Source organism: Lineus longissimus, chromosome 2 (genome assembly GCF_910592395.1).
Source record: "Lineus longissimus chromosome 2, tnLinLong1.2, whole genome shotgun sequence".
NCBI lineage: Eukaryota > Metazoa > Nemertea > Pilidiophora > Heteronemertea > Lineidae > Lineus > Lineus longissimus.
Window position 1 is genome coordinate 26,128,986 of NC_088309.1, and position 17,805 is coordinate 26,146,790.

At 40.5% G+C, this 17,805-nt stretch overlaps 1 protein-coding gene across 9 annotated transcripts in view; it reads left to right on the plus strand.

Moving 5' to 3' along the window:
* LOC135483273 (small G protein signaling modulator 1-like) overlaps window positions 1-17,805 on the plus strand; it is a 33,326-nt gene that overhangs the window by 4,087 nt on the left and 11,434 nt on the right. For 4 of the 9 annotated variants that reach the window (XM_064763995.1, XM_064763994.1, XM_064763996.1 and 1 more), the window contains exons 4-13: window positions 3,320-3,479; window positions 3,959-4,164; window positions 6,750-6,901; window positions 8,421-8,558; window positions 8,758-8,894; window positions 11,400-11,447; window positions 13,606-13,673; window positions 14,176-14,340; window positions 16,645-16,758; window positions 17,551-17,706. In XM_064763995.1, coding sequence (XP_064620065.1) covers window positions 3,320-3,479; window positions 3,959-4,164; window positions 6,750-6,901; window positions 8,421-8,558; window positions 8,758-8,894; window positions 11,400-11,447; window positions 13,606-13,673; window positions 14,176-14,340; window positions 16,645-16,758; window positions 17,551-17,706 — 1,344 coding nt within the window. The remainder of the gene's footprint in view (window positions 1-3,319; window positions 3,480-3,958; window positions 4,165-6,749; window positions 6,902-8,420; window positions 8,559-8,757; window positions 8,895-11,399; window positions 11,448-13,605; window positions 13,674-14,175; window positions 14,341-16,644; window positions 16,759-17,550; window positions 17,707-17,805) is intronic. The other 5 variants (XM_064764000.1, XM_064764002.1, XM_064763997.1 and 2 more) reach the window with 4 other exon arrangements.

Sequence of the window (17,805 nt, forward strand, 5' to 3'; positions counted from 1 at the left end):
CGAATTATCCGGGGACGAATTTTCCTGTAACCTGTTTGTCTTGTTGCCAAGCCTTGGTATTGTGACGCTTGACATTTCAAACCAGACTCTTCAATCAAACATGGTGTCCAATTGTCGTCTGCTCATCCACTGATTAGCGTGAAATTGCATTGTTTTTGTTTATTGAGCATTTAGGGGCTCTGTCATGGTTGTAATTTGAGGCAATTTGTGCTGAAATGTGTTGGCACTTTTGGCACAGCTCTATTCATTGATGAGAACAATATTTTCAATTATCTTCATTGCCTCTAGGGAAATTTAAAGACCAATATCTTACATGTATCAAGGGAAATTTCAATAACGTGCATTATTATGCGAGTGCTCAGCATAAGTTTTCAAAGGAAATGCATGCCTGTGCTGTTACAATTAGCATGTGGCCCAATTTGATGACCATGGTTTCCCTGACTGTTATAATGATTCTAATTCAATGACAATGTTTGCCCAGTCGGACAGATTCTATTCAGTGGCGGTTCTAACTCGATGTCATACATGGAACAGATGTCCATGTTACTCCAGACTGTATGATTCTAATTCAATGCCAGTATGGATGTCCATATTTGCCCAGACTGTCAGATTCTAATTCAACAACAATATGCATGTCCATGTTTGCCCAGACTGTCTGATTCTAGTTCAGTTCCAGTACGTTCATCCATGTTTGCTATGATGAGCAGATTTACCATTAAAACTGATAAATTCACCATGAATATTGAATACCAATAGTGTAGAGAATAAAACTTTGCTTAAGACACCGAGAGTGATAAATAAATTCAATCAATTTCCTCATAATTTCTCTGTCCCTTTCAGCCACCTGTCATATGAGCAACTACGTATGATCAATACAATTTGACTTCGTTATCAATGTGCCAAGAAACATCATTCACATTGTAAACGTAGAACTGTGTGAGAATCAAGGACTAAGGAGGGGTGAATCTAAAATGACTGCTTTCACTAGCTTTCAGGGGATATGGATCCAATGTTATTCTTATCCTTGCCTTCTTTCCTACAAGGGCAGGTCTGCCATGATCGCTTTTGATAGCCATGACTGCCAGAATATCTACTTCAACCGCAAGTGTAGTGATGGGCATTGTGGGTACTGATCGTTGACGATAATTGAGTTGCTATGGTAACTGAATCTCCATGTCAACACCCCCCTGGGGTAGATATAAAGAAACCTGTTGCTAGTGTTGGAGTCACTCTGACATTTAATAATTGCTGATTTCAGCTTGCTACCCTGGTGTACAGGTATCAATGAGTGCTTTCATTGATGGCAAGAACCTGAAAGCCCTGCAGCCTGAGCCAAAACTGATTGTCCAACTCAGAAATTTCTTTCTAGATGGCCAAAACATTTTGCATGAGATTTATATACAATGTCAATAACAATCCTGGATTGTTCAGTCGCCCTCACATCCAGTGGGTAGACGTACTGCTAATAGCTGCCTCAAGGTACATGAGGTAGGGACGAGGTTCGAATGGCCATTCTCATCGCCACAGATTCTGACTTATATTCTCAGCTTTTTGTGACACTCTGGCAAGTACAACCGAGACGCAGGTACTCCTAAGTCCTAGTCCTACTTCATTCCAAGGCTCTTTCCTGCCGACCTTATTGAGTACTCACGAGGAGACGCGGTTTCTATTTTCGACCAATCGATAAATACCCAAATGATTTCTGATGAATTGGATCAGATTGGATGTGTTGCCTACCAGATGCCTCTAATCCAGTTGTGGGAGCACTGTTCGAAATTCCCCTTTGAGGCTGAGCAAAGAAGGTCATGATTGGGTGAAAATTTGATAGAATAATCGATATTTGGTCCCATATTTGGTTGGCAGATTGAATGGAATAGATTCTGTTACAGGATGCTTACCGTACTGGAGGTCAAGTTGGTCAACAAGGTTGTTCTAGTAGTAGTAGGTATCGTCGTTTAGTGAATGATTGCCACATGCAAAATACTGACTACTTATACATAAAATTATATGACAATTGAGAGGTGTCAGTCATATTTTTCAAAAACATATTTAAGGAAACGTCCTTGTCTGCCCTTGTTTTGAATTGTGCTGCAGAAGTCGAGGCACTGCCCAAATATCTTGAAAATCATTAGAACAGAAGTCTGTAGCATTCATGCATTAGGCTATTTAGTGAAAGAGTGTGTGCTATGCACTTGTGAATTACACAACATATATTCAGAAAGAAGCGCAACTTCACCACGAAGATACATTGGTGGGTGAATGTCGGTCCTCTTCCATCACTGTAGCCATGGTAACCATCTTCGTTGCCGATGGTTAGGTTAATTCAGGTCCATCGTTATGATCGGGGGAGATATTGATTGGTTTTGCGTTGAATGTTGGTGTGGGTGGTTGATTTCATACCATATGGAAGCAAACTGTGCAAAAAATGCTTGAGATTTCCAAATTTCATTGATTGATTGTGTTTTGTAGATTCATCACCAATATGAATTCAAAATTTAAGCTCAGTTGATGAAGAAATGACCTTGCAGTTCTATTTTGTCCTTCTAGTATAGAATGTTAGCCAAATATTGGCCTTTCTTCTGGAATGTCTGCAAAATTTCCCAAATACCGTAACTTTGCCATCATCCATACCAGTCCCATCGTTTATGAATCATTAGTGGAGCAATTGCCTGCAAACTCCTAGCAAAAGGTGCTGTGAAAATTGCAGGAATTAGCCTGGACCTTTGACATTTCCAGAATGTTGTATTGCAGCCGCTGGATTTTGTATTGAGAGTTGATGTAACCATCTACAGTCTAGTGTTATTAGTCCAATTTCATCTGTCTATGGCAAATTTGGTATTTGCTCATGTAGTTGTCTATGCATGCTTTTTTTTAATGTAAAACCTTTGGAATTTTTCTCCATCATTGGTCATAAGTGGAAGTTGGGGTTCATGTGACATTGCATGACCAGAACCCTGAAGATCTGCCACGATAATTCGCATGATCAGTTATCCTCAGTGGGCATTGTGGGCGATGGTAGAATGTCAGAGGTTTCCAATATATCAATATATAATATAAGCAGATATAGAAGATGTGATACATGTAGAACAAGAGTTTGATGTGGGTTAACATGTGGTCACAGCGCGACAGTGTCTTCTTAGATGGAAGATCTTTCAAGATTACATAAAAATATGTCAGGATAATTTCTCAGTTAAAAAAACTTTCTATCCTGAAACGTAATGTCCTGGAAGGTAAATCCTGATGATGAAACCTTCCAAGGTGTTTGCATGTAATGTCTGCTTGTAGTGACTGATCAAAGCATTCTGTCTTCTCTCTCTAGGTACCGTAGAAGCTTGCCTCCAGTATGGCCTCAAGAAGCGTGCCCTGGGCCTCTTCAAGAACAGCAACACATCGGCACTTATCCAGAAAATCGCCAAACACTGTGAGCCAGCAGCACAGGTGGCAAAGTTACTCAGCGCTGTCGAAGCAAATGACTCCAAGTAAGTGATTCACATCCTGAACATATGATTTGATCTACTTTTCAAGGTCAGGAGGGCAAAATAGAATAAGTGTAATTCTGTCTTCATTTTACCCGACCTCACTGTCAGTTATATGACCTGGAAACATCAAATCTTGTTTGTAGTGAAGCTAGAATCTAGGTGGATGTGACCTACTCAGATGGACAAGTAGGTCAGTCATGACCTCTTGTTGAGAGCATTCTATTGGCTATCGTATATCAACATCGTATCTTTCTGACTGGTGACTTGTAGTCGAGCAGGCTGTATTTAGAGGTTGTGCAGATGACAGTGCCTGATTAGTGGTTTCATGGGAGTTTACTGCTAATGAAATGAAATTGGAAGTAAGGGATGATTAAAACGCAATCATCCCCTTCTGAGTCTCTTATGACCAATCATACAAGAACGAGCAATGCAATCAATCCATGATGAGTTTTGAATTTTCACATCACTTTTACTTGCAGGAAATCTTTGGATAACAACAAAAATCAGACGCCAAAGAAGCCATCGATGTTCTACAATCCAAAATATCTGTGGATACGGTTAGCCCTGTTTGAGAAAGTTCTTGGCAAAATTGTCGAGTATCTTGTGGATAATGGGAATAAATACTATGACAAGGAGTCGATAGTCGGTGATGCTGTGGATGGGCCTATTTTGGCATCGTTAGTTGGTAAGTAAAATAGTAAATGATGTCATTTTCTAAATCGTTGTACGGTTAAATACAAGTGTAGATTGTGAACACCTCAGATAGGAAGAGAGACCCTTCTTTCATAGTATTACATGTAGAAGTAAGGAGATCATGGATCATACCGCAATACGTTACATGTCTGGCAGTCACCATTGAAGAGACCTGTGTTATATCTGCCTTCAGCTGGAGATATCAGTTTTGGGATAAAAATTGATCCTACCTCATTCTTATCATCACCAGAGCCACCAACAGTAAAGGCTTTAAAAATGTTGAGTAGGCGTGTGGGCCATTTCCCATGTTATTGGAGAAGTCACCCACTCATAATTCTTTGTTTTCCTCCGGCGACAAAAAGATCATCACATCTTTGAAGACAGCACAATTTCTCACCAATGTTTTTCAGAGGATTGCTGTTAGTCTTGTTGCCCTGAGCTCAATGGTTGTCCGACTTGGTCTCAGCATGTTTCATGGAATTTCTTTTAAGTCTGGTTCCTGAGAGCTTTCATTGGTTGTCAATACGTTTCTAGACCATGCTAATTGTAAGTCAGGTGGTGCAGACGGTGCAGAAGGGCTGTTTCTATTCCAAGCCGGCTGCCAAGTTAATGCACAACAACTCTCATTCTTGACATCATTAATAGGTTTGCGTAGAACCAGATGACCAGCCCGATTGCCAATCAAGCAATGGTCATAAGGTCCCCGATGTCACCATGGTTTCACAGAGGCAGAGAGATTACCATGGATTTGATTTGAGTGTGACTTGCTGACTAACTGTAGCTTTGATCTTGGCTACTGAGACCACATCTCATCAAACCCTCACTGACCAAACCTCTCCTTGATTACCAATGATCTTCATGGAGGCAATTTGAGGTATCAAGGATCTGCTAAATGCAGCGCCTGTAAAGCTGATGAATCATTGTCACCAAGTCGGGAAAGAATTAGTCTTCATTTCTTGTCCTCCATTGCATGTTTGAGCAGATGACATTAACTGTGTGAATTATTGTGGCAAAACCAGGAAAGAATTAGTCTTCATTTCTTTCCCTCCATTCCATGTTTGATGGTGCGAAGACCATCTTTCACAAGCTTTATGTGGTTTCATAAAGAGGCGAAAGTGATTGGTCAACATGGAATCTTGGCTATCAATTTAATGCTGCTCATTTATGCGATGCAATGGTAGCTTTTAAAGTAGCAAGCCTGAGGCTTTCTGAAAGCAATATGTCTTATTTGTGAATCATTACCATACAACCAAGGAAGAATTCCTGATAATTGGTAATCCAGTCAGGCTAGGAATAGATGGATTTGTTAACTCTAATTGGGGTTCAATTCAATGTAGAATTGAAAGATACGCATAATTTACTGGAGCGTGCAAGGAATTTATATTCATCTTGCTCAAGGCAATTTCAAATCAAATCTTGTCATTGGTTTTGGGTTGAGTTAAAGGATGGGTAGTGCAATTCCACCTGTCACAAATGTATCACTTCAGAGTTTCTGTGTCGAGGAGGATGCATGGTACATTTAAAAGTGGAGCACTGCATTTCCAAAAGTTATGATATTGCATTATGATGTACATGTAGTGTGTTGCCATGATCGTTCTGGCCTCTCAAGGACAAGGATTCACCCTGGATCTCTTCAACAACGTAACAACCAGCCATGAACTCAACCCACATCAAGTTGCTGTGTGATCCATTTCAATGGCTCTCCAGGACAAGTACAATAAATACAATATGCATACTGTGCATGTACTTGTACTTTTCACAAGTGATGCATCAGCGAATGCATGTCGTCAATCATGTACATTTTGCATGAAGCTGTTGTTTACATTATAGATGATAATATGGCTGGGAGTGGGAAATTGCTACCCAATTATTCAGTATTTTGGATAGAGGGGTAGACTCGCTCGGTATGTTTAATGAGAATGAGAGTGCCACTAGCAAATGCAGAGCCATGCAGTAATCTGGTTGGTTAGTAAAGTCAGTAGAAAGAGGACTGCCTGAAAATTCAATTCAGTTGAGTCAAGTTACACAGTTTATCTGAAAGAAATACCAACAGTGCTGATGAAAGGCATTATTCTGCTATCAACAAAGTAAAAGGGTTACAGAAAGGAGATCAGATTCTTGCAGACAAAACAGAAAATGCTCTCATTTTCTGCAAATCAGATGATATTTTCCAATTAAGCTGATAATACTCACCATTTTTCTGCAGATGCAGATGAAAGCTGTTCATGATCAGTATTTTCTGTTTGCTGAAGATCTCAAAAGAAAATAACTTTCATCTAGAACATGTAGAACATTGTGGGCTGAGAAAACAATGAAAGACAGTGAAATGAAAAGTTGGCTGTTTGTGTGTGGGGCAGGTCCCTGGTTTGGAGCAGAGCAAGAGACAATACCTGCCTTGGCAAAAAATGGCCGTGGAGTCTGTAGACCTTTTTAAGCTCCTTTCATCTGCTATTTCTTTATCTGCCATTATCTTATTAACAGATCAATGTCTTTGGTTTGAGAATGTCCACACTGCTTTAGGTCTCTCTCAGTATAGTTTGTGACCTTTTGCTGATAACTTTATGTTTTTCATTGCAGTTGGCCCTTGCGCCCTTGACTTCACCAAGATGAAGACAACAGACCACTTCTGGACAGACCCACCTGCTGACGAACTGGTCCAGAGGCATCGGATACATAGTAGTGGCAACCATTATAATGGCCCGGGATCACCAAAAAGATTAGGATTACAGGTAATTGTTGATTTGCTTTGCCCAAGAAGAACACTCGGGGTCATGTTGATGCAGATATAGAGTTTTAAAAGGTTCTGAGGTGCCTTTCTCCTACTGATGACAATAATAAATTGTTTGCTGTAGCTGCTGTAGTCAGGTGACATCCCGCTGCTGCAATCAGTCCTTTGCATTCAGTCCTAGTACTCTGACCAAAGTGACCTGTGTATCAATACATTTGTAAGGAATGTAGAACCAGGGGCCAACTTGTGGTGCAGTGAACACGATGATGATATCAATATGTGTGATTTCCTGGCAGATGAGTTGAATGTGAACGATGTGTTGTTGTAGAAGCAGACGGTTGGATCAATTGCCAACATTGATTTGTTTGTGGTGGGTAAAGAACCATCTGCCACTGGTCTTGTGAGTGGCAGATCACTGATTATAGTGATTTCGCACAGAAAATGCTGCATTGGAACAAAATGTTATATTTCATTGGAAAATTCAAAGTCCCCTCTCATCTCACGAAAATCTGGGGAATAGTAGGCTCAAGAAAATAAAGGGGCAAAGGTACTGTTGATGATGAACTATTCATGTGAGAGTGATTGATGTAGCTGATCTGAGATGTCCTTTGTATTCATTTCTATATTCATGGCCAGGCCCATCACTAAGGTTATAGCCAATGCTTAATTGAATTTATCACCGCTGCATCACAATGTCTGAATTAGGTATCAGCTTTGCGAACTCAGGCAGTGGAATTGAACTAACATTGACGTCAAATGGCAGGGTACGGTAGCGCTGATATACTGTGTGGCATAACGGCTGTGTAAATACACTCTATGTTTGCTAATGTCATGTTTGTATTGACTCCTGTTTTGGTAGTGTAGTAGGCATGATTGGCACCCAGGGAAAGATACAGAATTATGTGGCAATGTGATAAAAACGTTAAGATTTTTAATAATCAGACAAAAACGCACTTAGGAAAAAAAATGCAGAGGAGAAAATTCATCATGATTGTAGACGGCTTGTCACAGGTTCTCCTAGTTGATTAGCAAGCCTTTGAACGATTTGAGTAGATTGCCCAATTCATGCATAATGGCTATAGAAATTAGAGGAAAAATCTTTTTCCCGGATTTGAGCTCCGAGTGGCATTCAGCAATGCTTTTGGTTGAAGAAAACGAGGTGCTAAACGATGAATAAAATGGCGTATTTATCTCATTATACCTCAAGCAAGAAATTGGCTGGAATCTAATGGGATGAAGTCTGGAGATTGAATGTGGGATTGTACTGCGAGGCATGAATGAATTTGGCCAAAAAAGCTTAGTTGGGGGAAATAAAGCTGATTGAATGATCGATAGAAGATACTGCATATCTTTTGGGAAATCTACATGTATATGAAGTGTCTACTGGGTATGACAACCTGTCAACACGATAACATAGAAAAGCCAATAGGAAATGGGAAGTGACTCATATCTGTCCTATGATGTGGACATCGTGTAAATGTGAATAAAAGTGATCAGACATCTTTTTCCTGTCTCTTCAGGTTCGCAAGAACACCAGTTCAAGCAGTGAGGACAGTCTTCGGTGTACGCCACTGTCTGCCAAGGAATATGTGGAGTCGTTACATCAAAACTCAAAGACACAACTATTGTATGGCAAGAATAATGTCATTGTTCAGCCGGTAGGTCAAGTTAGATATTGCAGACCTTCATCCTGGTCTGAGACCGATTACTGTTAGTATAATATCCTTTCCGGATACGTCTCTCCTTGTGGGCGTTTGATTAGCTATAGTGTGAATTTCTTTGATCCCTTGTGGACCAGAGCTCTGAATTCATACCTGTCAGATTTGTTTTGTCACCCCATCATCTTATTCATTCCAGAAAGAGAATGTTGAACGAATGCCAGGGTATCTCTCACTACACCAGTCAGCCGAAGGACTATCCATAAAATGGACGCCAAATCAGCTGATGAATGGCTGCTGTGAGGTGGATGAAAATGACGAAGAGATAGACAGAAGGTGGGAAAATATATCACATGTGAACTCCATTATGTTGGCTGGCCTATAACTGGGATCTACACTGTATGAACCGAATCAATTGGCTGTCGGCCATCCTTGTTGCCTGGTAGAAAATGCAACAATGTGTACATTGCAGTGTACTGTGTGTTTCCAAGTATCTTTGATGAAAACCAAGGCAACCAAGATGGCTGATGGATTCAATGGATCCAAATATTGGCTAGTTCAAGTCAACCATCAAAGGTCCAAATAGATGTATTCCATTGTAATCACAGCTGCCAGCATAGTGTGGTCAACCCTAAAGATGTTAGATATTGTACAAGAACCACTGGTGTTGTGTATATTATGTTTCTTCTTTCTTCATCTGTTTGATATTTGAGAGTGATGTTGTCACATGTTGGCTCAAAAGCTGAAAATGTCACTTCACCCAGTCCAAGCAATCACTTCTTCCAAAAACTCTTGGGGAGCAAAAACTGGGAATCTCAGATACCTTAAATAAGAATGTTCCAAGTTGGACACATCTTCAGGCTCTCATTGATCTCCATTGATCCACAGTGACCCGACGAGGTCAACAAATTGCCTGCTTACCTTGAGCTAAGGCTACTGTTTCTTATCCTTGGGTCCTTTCTCATTCATGGTCACGATTAGACCTGAAGAGAACCTCACTATGTGGCTGACATCAGAGGAAATTGATTTCCCATGCCACTCATTTGATCATCTTGGGGGTGGGATGTCAGCTGCTGGAGTTCCCTTGGTAGTTTGTCAATACGGCTGCAGGCACCTGCTGTCTCCCTTAGCGATAAGGTTTCTGAAGGAGAAGAGAGGACATGGGCAAACTACATGAGATTTGATTAGATATTCTTAATCCTGATCATGTGCGCTGACGCGTTGCTGAAAATATGCAAGGCAAGCTTCACAGATGGCTGTGGTAGTTTTAAAACCCTGACTCGTTGTTACTTCGTGTCTGGAAGTACTGGGCCATGGTTGGTACCACATTTTGGCGCGATTTTAGTTTCAAGGTTAGTTCCATGATTTGATCATTATCTATCATGACACCTCATCAATCATGATAATACCAATATCATCAGAGATTGGCCTCACGTCTTGGGCAACGTAATGCAGCTTTAAATATTCATTCATGAATGTCTCAGATCTTGAGATAAGACTTAGAGCGAGCATTCCTTTCAGCGTATCTGTCGTTGCGGATGTATAATAACCATGCTTCATTTCGTGTTGCCGGGCAACTGATTATTAGTGTCACGAACAGGAATGGTATCTTCACGTACTACAAGAGATAAGATTAACCCCACTTTCAACTGAGACATGAATTGAATTCATAACTGGCCATAACAAGCTCATCAGGAATGGAACTCATTGGCCAAAGGGGCGGCGTGGTATATATTGGTGTATGCATCAAACCAGCCTGCAATTCAGAGTTCTGGTATAGGGCCTGCCTTCTAGCCCAGACTTGAGCCTGCCTTTTTTTAAACTTTCAGCTGTGTCTGGAACCCGCTATTAACTGAGCATTATCATTAACCAAGAGCCATCTAGCAATAGACCATAATCATGATTGTACCGGCAACAAGTCTAATGACAGGAAATGATACCCATTTATCATCGGCTGATACCACTGCAGTACCGTCACTTCACATTAATATCCCATATCATATATTTCAAGGGAGTAATTCGTATGATTAGCATTGGCATTTAAAGTCAAAGATACAGTCTTTTTATAATGAATAATGAGCAACATGTCGTCGGGATCTACTGGCATGTATAAATGGCATCGCAATGAAGGGTAACTCATGGATTTCTTATTTTAACCAATTGGTAGCTTGCTTCACTCAGTTTCATTTGCTTTGGCACTCAATGTTGACAGTTTATTCTCTTGATTCAGCTGTTTTTGTGCAACAGGCTGGAAGCTGATTTCCCTTTGTAACGGGGTGTCTATTTCCTTATAAGTTCATCATGAGCCGTTTCCTAGAAATTATGTTTCAAAGGTGCAGATGGCTGGCTAAAAATGTCAAAGGTACAATAACAACATTGGCCATACCGGTTCCATTGTGTGTCTTTGTGTGTCTGAGACCTGGTTCTTTAGAAAGCGTAGATTCTTGCCTGTTGGAAATTGCTTTCTTAATGTTTCATTACATATGGTGCCATATAGTAAACATATCTTATACCTTGGTGTCATTCGTGACCAGCTTTGAGCCAAGATGTGACACTTTCACTCTTATCTGACTAAAAATCTATGTTTCTGTTTACTTTGCCGTGACCAGTGCAGAGAGCCAGGTACAATTGTAGCCTCTGTGTGCACTGATAGGTACTGCCAGCTCTATTCTTCACTCTCTGTGTCATAATTGTAGCACTTTACCTTATTTAAAGAAATAAACTGCACATTTGGTGAAATCTTTGAGCACTCCATATTAGTCTGTGTGCAGGTTGTATCTATTTTGTTTTTTAGTTGTTGTTGTTTATTCATCTGTTTTGTTTGACTGTATGATATTTTAGGTCGAAGACATTAGAAAAATTAATCAAGCAACGGGGAGGAAAACGATAGTGAGTATTAGCTTTAGTTTGGCTGGGTTGCATGGGTTGTGGGTCGGTTTAACCTGAAATAGTTAAAAATAATCAATTTATCCTGCAAGTTGGTAAAAGGAATCCCAGTTTTCTTCATACTAATCGCACTCAGTTTGGTTAACAGTAACAGAGTTGGTGAAAGTATTCAGTGAGGCTGCGGTTTGAATTTCTAAAACACACACCTTCACTATTTAATGTCATCATGTACAGAAGATGCCACGCACTTTATTTTTCATGACACAAAAACCCTTTAGCCTGCCCACAAGTGATGCTATTACGTCAAATGCGCAGACGTCATTCCCAACACTGGTGGTTGCCATGACAGTGTACAGCATCATGTTCGGATCAGTATGATGCATTCTCTGTTTCAAATCTAGTTGACTGTGATTCCTGTGCATTGCTGTGTGGTTGCACAGGAAGAAAGTATTGGTGGCTGAATCCTCCACGAGTGAACTCCACCGGAATAGGAAGTGAGTGTATCTGAGGATCAATATTACACTGATCCTGCATTGATTACCTTGAAGGGTATGAACCTGACATTTATTACTAATTCAAATCACATCTTTCTCAAGTGTTTTTTTAACATTCCTCGTGGTTGGATTGAAACAATGTCAGTTTTTGAAAAATTTGATTGAAAGAAATATTTTTTTCTGTTATCTTTGTTTGCCAATACTCTGAAGCTTGTTGGTTTGGATGTTCAATTTTATTCCATTGAAAACCTGGTATTTGGCTGATGAATGAGTGGGATGATTAAAAAGGATTGTTCCTTCAATAACGAGGTGGAGAGGAAAACTATGTGACTAAAAAGATGAACCCATATTCTGCATTCTCCCACTCAAATCCACCTCACGGCTCTCTTCCCCAACCCAGGTTGCCTGTTTCCCTATTGTATGTGTCAATAACTGTTTTCGTCACCTCATTGCTACACAAATACCAAGGTTCATCACGCTAAATTTCCCAAGTGCAGCTTTGACATTTCATCGAGAAACCAGAACTTTGGTGACAAGCTGTTGTCCCTCTGAGCACTGGCATATTGTAACTAAGAAGATTTTTATTCGTCTGCTGCCTGTTGATATGGCATAATGGTGCATGTGTTGCGTAGGATGACTATGGCTTCCTTTGGAGATTAATTGCTTTTCCTTCATCTACGTCAAACCCTGTCCTTTTACACTTGTCAATTCATTGTTTAAGTGGTGGAGTATTAAGTGAGAGAATATTGAGTCAAGAGCAGGATATACCTGCGCTGTCAAAGAGAGTTGCCTTCTGTAACACATGAGTAGTACTGGGATTGACGGGGAAGCGAACCTGAGTCCTCAGAGCTGACAGGCCCTGAGCTTTGCATTGCGCTGCTTTAACATGCCTCTGACAGAGAGAATGTTTTATTTCAGTGGTATAAAAGATATTGAAGAATACCGCCTGTATGGCCACGTTTTGAGAACACGCGGCAAATCTTCAAAGTCTAAAATGCAAATGGTTCCGCTATGCTTTATTGCTTATAGTCATGCATGCAGCATTTCTTTCTTCAGAACCCATGATTGATTGAATCGGGAAGTAGCTGTATGAATAAAAGATGGCTCAATCAGCTCCGTGGCTCAGGCTAGCGAGCCTGATAGCGGTTGGTCCGCTACTTGATTGGCCTCCTTGGCCGGGGACTGTAGATTGATCTATCTTGAAGAGCTCTCAAGAAACTGAGTAGTTGTCCATGATTCTGTCTGAGGGCTCCCATGATTTTGATATTATGTTCTTCAACAGCGTTGTGTATGTCTTGTCTAGAAGGCCATAATTGGTACAAGACTTGCCATTATTGTGGAAGGCTCAACCACATCGGCTAAATACGGCATTTTAGTGATGTCTGAGGTTCTTAATCTGAGCCATCCCAAAAATTATAGTATTTCAGTATTTTGTCTAGCGCGGCAGCTCAGCATTGCACAAAATGGCAAGACTTGTACTGGCGTCTGTCTGTACATCTGCAAGACTCAGAACTTTCATTGCTCTGAACCGTTCTGGGGCCATGAAATTTCAGGTTCCTTCTGGTCATCGTAAATTTTACTGACGATAGCCAAAAAGCTCTCCATACTGTGATGTCCAGTTTGTGATATTCATAACCTTTAACCTTGCATTGTTTCTCTCGTTACAGTCTGTATTGGGAGTATGCCGTCACTGTGTTCCTTGATGAGATTGTTTACCTTCACTGCCACCAGCAACGTAAGTGTTCTGCTGCAACATCACCCAGAGCCCCCTGCCAGTTTTGTGACGGCTGCATCTAGCATCTTTTGATAAAAAGCTGTTGCTGGCACTAAGATGACTGTTGCAAATCTCCTGCCTGTCATCTCCAGACGGGGATCGGTACATTACATTTCAGTAATGAGATCCTATTCATAGCATTTCGAGTTTAATGTCTAACTGTCAACCGACAGTGATCTCTTGCGACCCACAAGTCGAGGTGGTTAACAGAATGTGTTCATCTCTTATTCTATAAATCGATGTCATCTCCCTGGGGTAAGAGATCAAATGGGACCGTCAAAGAAGATTTATGTCTGTTGAATCTATTTCTGTAGCCTGTCTCTACCCTTGGGAAAAGCAAGGCTGATCAATCCTGATGTTGTTAATTTTGCAAGTCTTGGTTATTTGTGATAACAAAATCTGTGAAATTGAAATGCCAGTGAACATTTGGCAGTTTGCAGTACAGCATACTTTATTGTTTCAGCGGACAGTGGCGGGACAATTGTACTTGTCGGACAAGATGGTGTCCAGCGGCCGCCGATTCACTTCCCAAAAGGTGGCCATCTGCTGGCTTTCCTGTCTTGCCTGGAGACTGGGCTGCTCCCTCATGGTCAGCTCGATCCACCGCTGTGGTCACAGAGAGGTAAAGGTATGCATGTCTGCTTCTTGTGCTTGTCTCTCCTCAAACTGACATGGCTTGGGATCACCCGATTATGGCCCTGAACTTGTAAATCCCCGGCTCTGAAGTTATATCAGAAGCTCAAGTGTCAAAATATCATAACATCCTTCATGTTGCAGACAATGAAGGTGGTGTTTGGATATTCTCATTTCCTTTTCAATATCAGGAATTGATCTCCGCTCAGCTGTAGGAAAGATTTATAGGAATCTTTCCTTGAGAATTAGCACATTCATGGAGTCCGTACTTGGATTGTGTCCTTCATTCACTGAGTGTGGCCATCAAAAATCCACCCAAAGTATCCCCTCAAAACATTCACCCATCATGAAACATGCTCACTTTGGCATCTTTTGTTGATTGTGGTTTACCTTAATCCCAGCTTTTCCTCCAATGAATACTTTTGTTCTCACTTTTCTAAATTCTCTTGCCCGATTTCTTCTGCATATTTCCGAAATAATTATCCAGAAATGCATGTTGCCTTCCAAAGCAAAACCTTATTGAGAAAATGTGCTTTTGATTGTTCATTTTAGCTGGGGGGAGGGGTAGTTAAAACTATGGTAAGAACTGAACCCGAGTCCAAATGTCCTTTCCTACATTGTTGTTCAATTTATCAAGAAAATCGCGAAATCCAAATTGACTATTTTTTCTCCGGTCATGTCAGTTTCTTCCTTGCAAATACCAGTTTCACATGTTGATCACAATTTATTTTCGATTTATTTATGATTTGACCCCTGGTTCAATAGTAAGAAAGAAGCAGCGCTAAGTTAGAAGTGAAATGATGTGTGAAGTAGGGACATGTTACATGTATTAAGACCAGTAATCTTTCGTTCTTGTAGACAAGATATTTTCCTTTTAGAAGTATTAACGTTCATTTGACCTGATTCATTTCATGACTTGCACTATATGTTTGCACTTTACTTTTCTTTCATTGTCACTTTCCTGTCTTAGTTGCGTTTGTCTGTGTTTTTAATAAATCTGAAAACAATCTACAGAACGTAACAGTCAGATTTCCGTACTAGGGTGTCCAAGCTTCTAAAGTCGCATATTGATAGCTCCATAACTAATGAAAAGTATTCAGATTGGTTATACCTTATAAACTATTGTCTTAATACGTCCATATTTGCAGCACCTGAAATAGTTCAGATTCGAGAGATGCGTAGATGTAAGTGTGGGTCATTGTATACAATTGGTTATTCTGACAATGGTTGGTGGAATAACTGATAATAGCGATAATATTAACAATTTGAAATAGTATTTTCTAACTCAAGTGACATGGTTGGTCCAATCACATCTCACGAGATATTGTTAAAAGGATCACATGCACATTTTATGGCCAATATACTCACCCAAGTGTTCCAGTGGTTTGTGTGTAACATTATCAGATCTCCGTGAAAACCTTCACTCAGAAAATCTTCCATTTTCAGTCAATAAATTTCAGTTTCAAGTGAACTGCCCCAGTTGATACTCCATATTCACAGCCTTCCCCTCCATCTTGTTTGAACTGTTCGCATTGTGATATTTCGCTTCAATCTTCCAGGTTATACTAGGCGTACCCTAAATCTTACGATATCCTGCTCCAGTTGATACCTGTGCACACAGCTGGGGATTGTTACCATTTGCAGTTGACAATGGTCATTGTCATGACTTACGAGATGCTCTTATTGTTAATTTTCTACATCCCTTGGTATATTCCCTAAAGCAGCTGATATCCTGGGATTTAGTCTATGTCACATCCTGTTGTGTGCACCATGTCCTGTTTTGTTAATCTTGACACCATGTTCACTCACTCAATCTGTACTGTAGCTCATCTCGAAGTCTCCCCACTTTCAATAATAGTGGCATTTAAACTAAACGTATTTGACTCCGGTCTTAATTTGCTTCCAGAAGCGGCAAATTCTTATAGTGTAAATGCCACTTCTAACTATCACCCATACTCATCTAATCATAATCTTTTTCAGACATCCTCCTCTCCATTTAACTTTTAAAACTCTGGACAACTTGTGTCTAAAAGAAAGGTATCATTATATTCAATGGGAGTGTTCAATGTCTATAACCTGTAACAGATAATACGTTTATGTTTCAGAAGGTTTTTATCATAATGTGTCTGCGATATTGCCTTGAGAAGAATTGTCCCCTTGAACCTTTTCTGACTTACCCTTTGGCCCCAACTCAAGCATCAATCATCAATTGAAGGATAATGTCTTTAACCACTGCAACAGTTCAACAGAAAATAACTTTATAGAACAAGGTTGATGTGTACATCTCTTTGTTTGCAAGGAGCGGGTGAAGTTCTGCTAAAGGAAGAATTCCCACCAGAATTGAAGCTATTCTGGTCACTGGTCTCAATGATGTGTCCTGAAGACAGAATGATCAAACTTCAACACCTAGCTGGTAGGAGTGAGCCTCACTGAGGTCACTGGTGTGGTTAGGGTTCCCCCTTGTCTTGACATTTTGTCATCTTTTGCATGCATTCAGGGATGTGGTTAAGTTTTCCATTTCCAGCTTATCCTGCCAAACCTTATTACGTTAATGCACAATTTATTCAAGGGGGGACATGGGCTTTCCTCCCCTGAAACCAAGGTATCCAGGCAGCACCCTTGGACATACTGATCAATCTTTTGTCTTGTCCTGGTACTTTTCCATCCAATGGTTTCTTTCAGTTAGGAATCCAATTAAAGCTTTTTTAGTTTAATCACCTAGGGTGCAGGCTTAGGAAAAGTTGGGGCTTATTTCCTCTCTGAAGTCAGAATGCTATAGTCCAATCTTACCCTTGGTTAAGATTATAAGTAAGGGTACTGTAGTCAGAAGTATCAAGTCATATTTATTGTCTTGCTCTGGACATCTTGCCATGATGAATGATTCCAAGTTTGCTCTTATGAGTGACCGCTGTGGTGATCATGAGTATACGATGCACTCAGTCACTGTCCCTGTGGTATGTGGTCCCAATTGTAACAAATTCCCTTGTTCTATACTCTCATTTGAACAGATGTAGATGATCAGGCTATCGAGAACAATCCCTGCATGTTTGTGTCTTTTGATACTCTACTTTTTGATCGAGACCTAGACCAGTGACGCACAACACAGCGAGGAGACCACAAAGAAGTGGGTCCAAATCTTAACCCGGTTCCTTTTTGAGGACTAGGGCCTGGTCTTAACCGTATCCCTTGTTTTTTCTTCCTTCAGGTAAAGTGTTCCCTAAGCTGAAGAGGAAGGGTAGTCGCCTGACTAAGGAGGGCCCGGCAGACATCCCAGAGGAGCCCGAGGAGCCAGCACAGGTCGAAGAGGAAGCGAGTGATTATGTATTCAGAATAATATCCACATTCAAGCCAGAGAATCTCCGTAAGTCACTCTCATCATCATTGGTTCCAAAACATCCAGAGTTGTCAAAACCTATTGACATGACAATTCATTGAAAAGCCCTTAAATTTGAAATTTTGT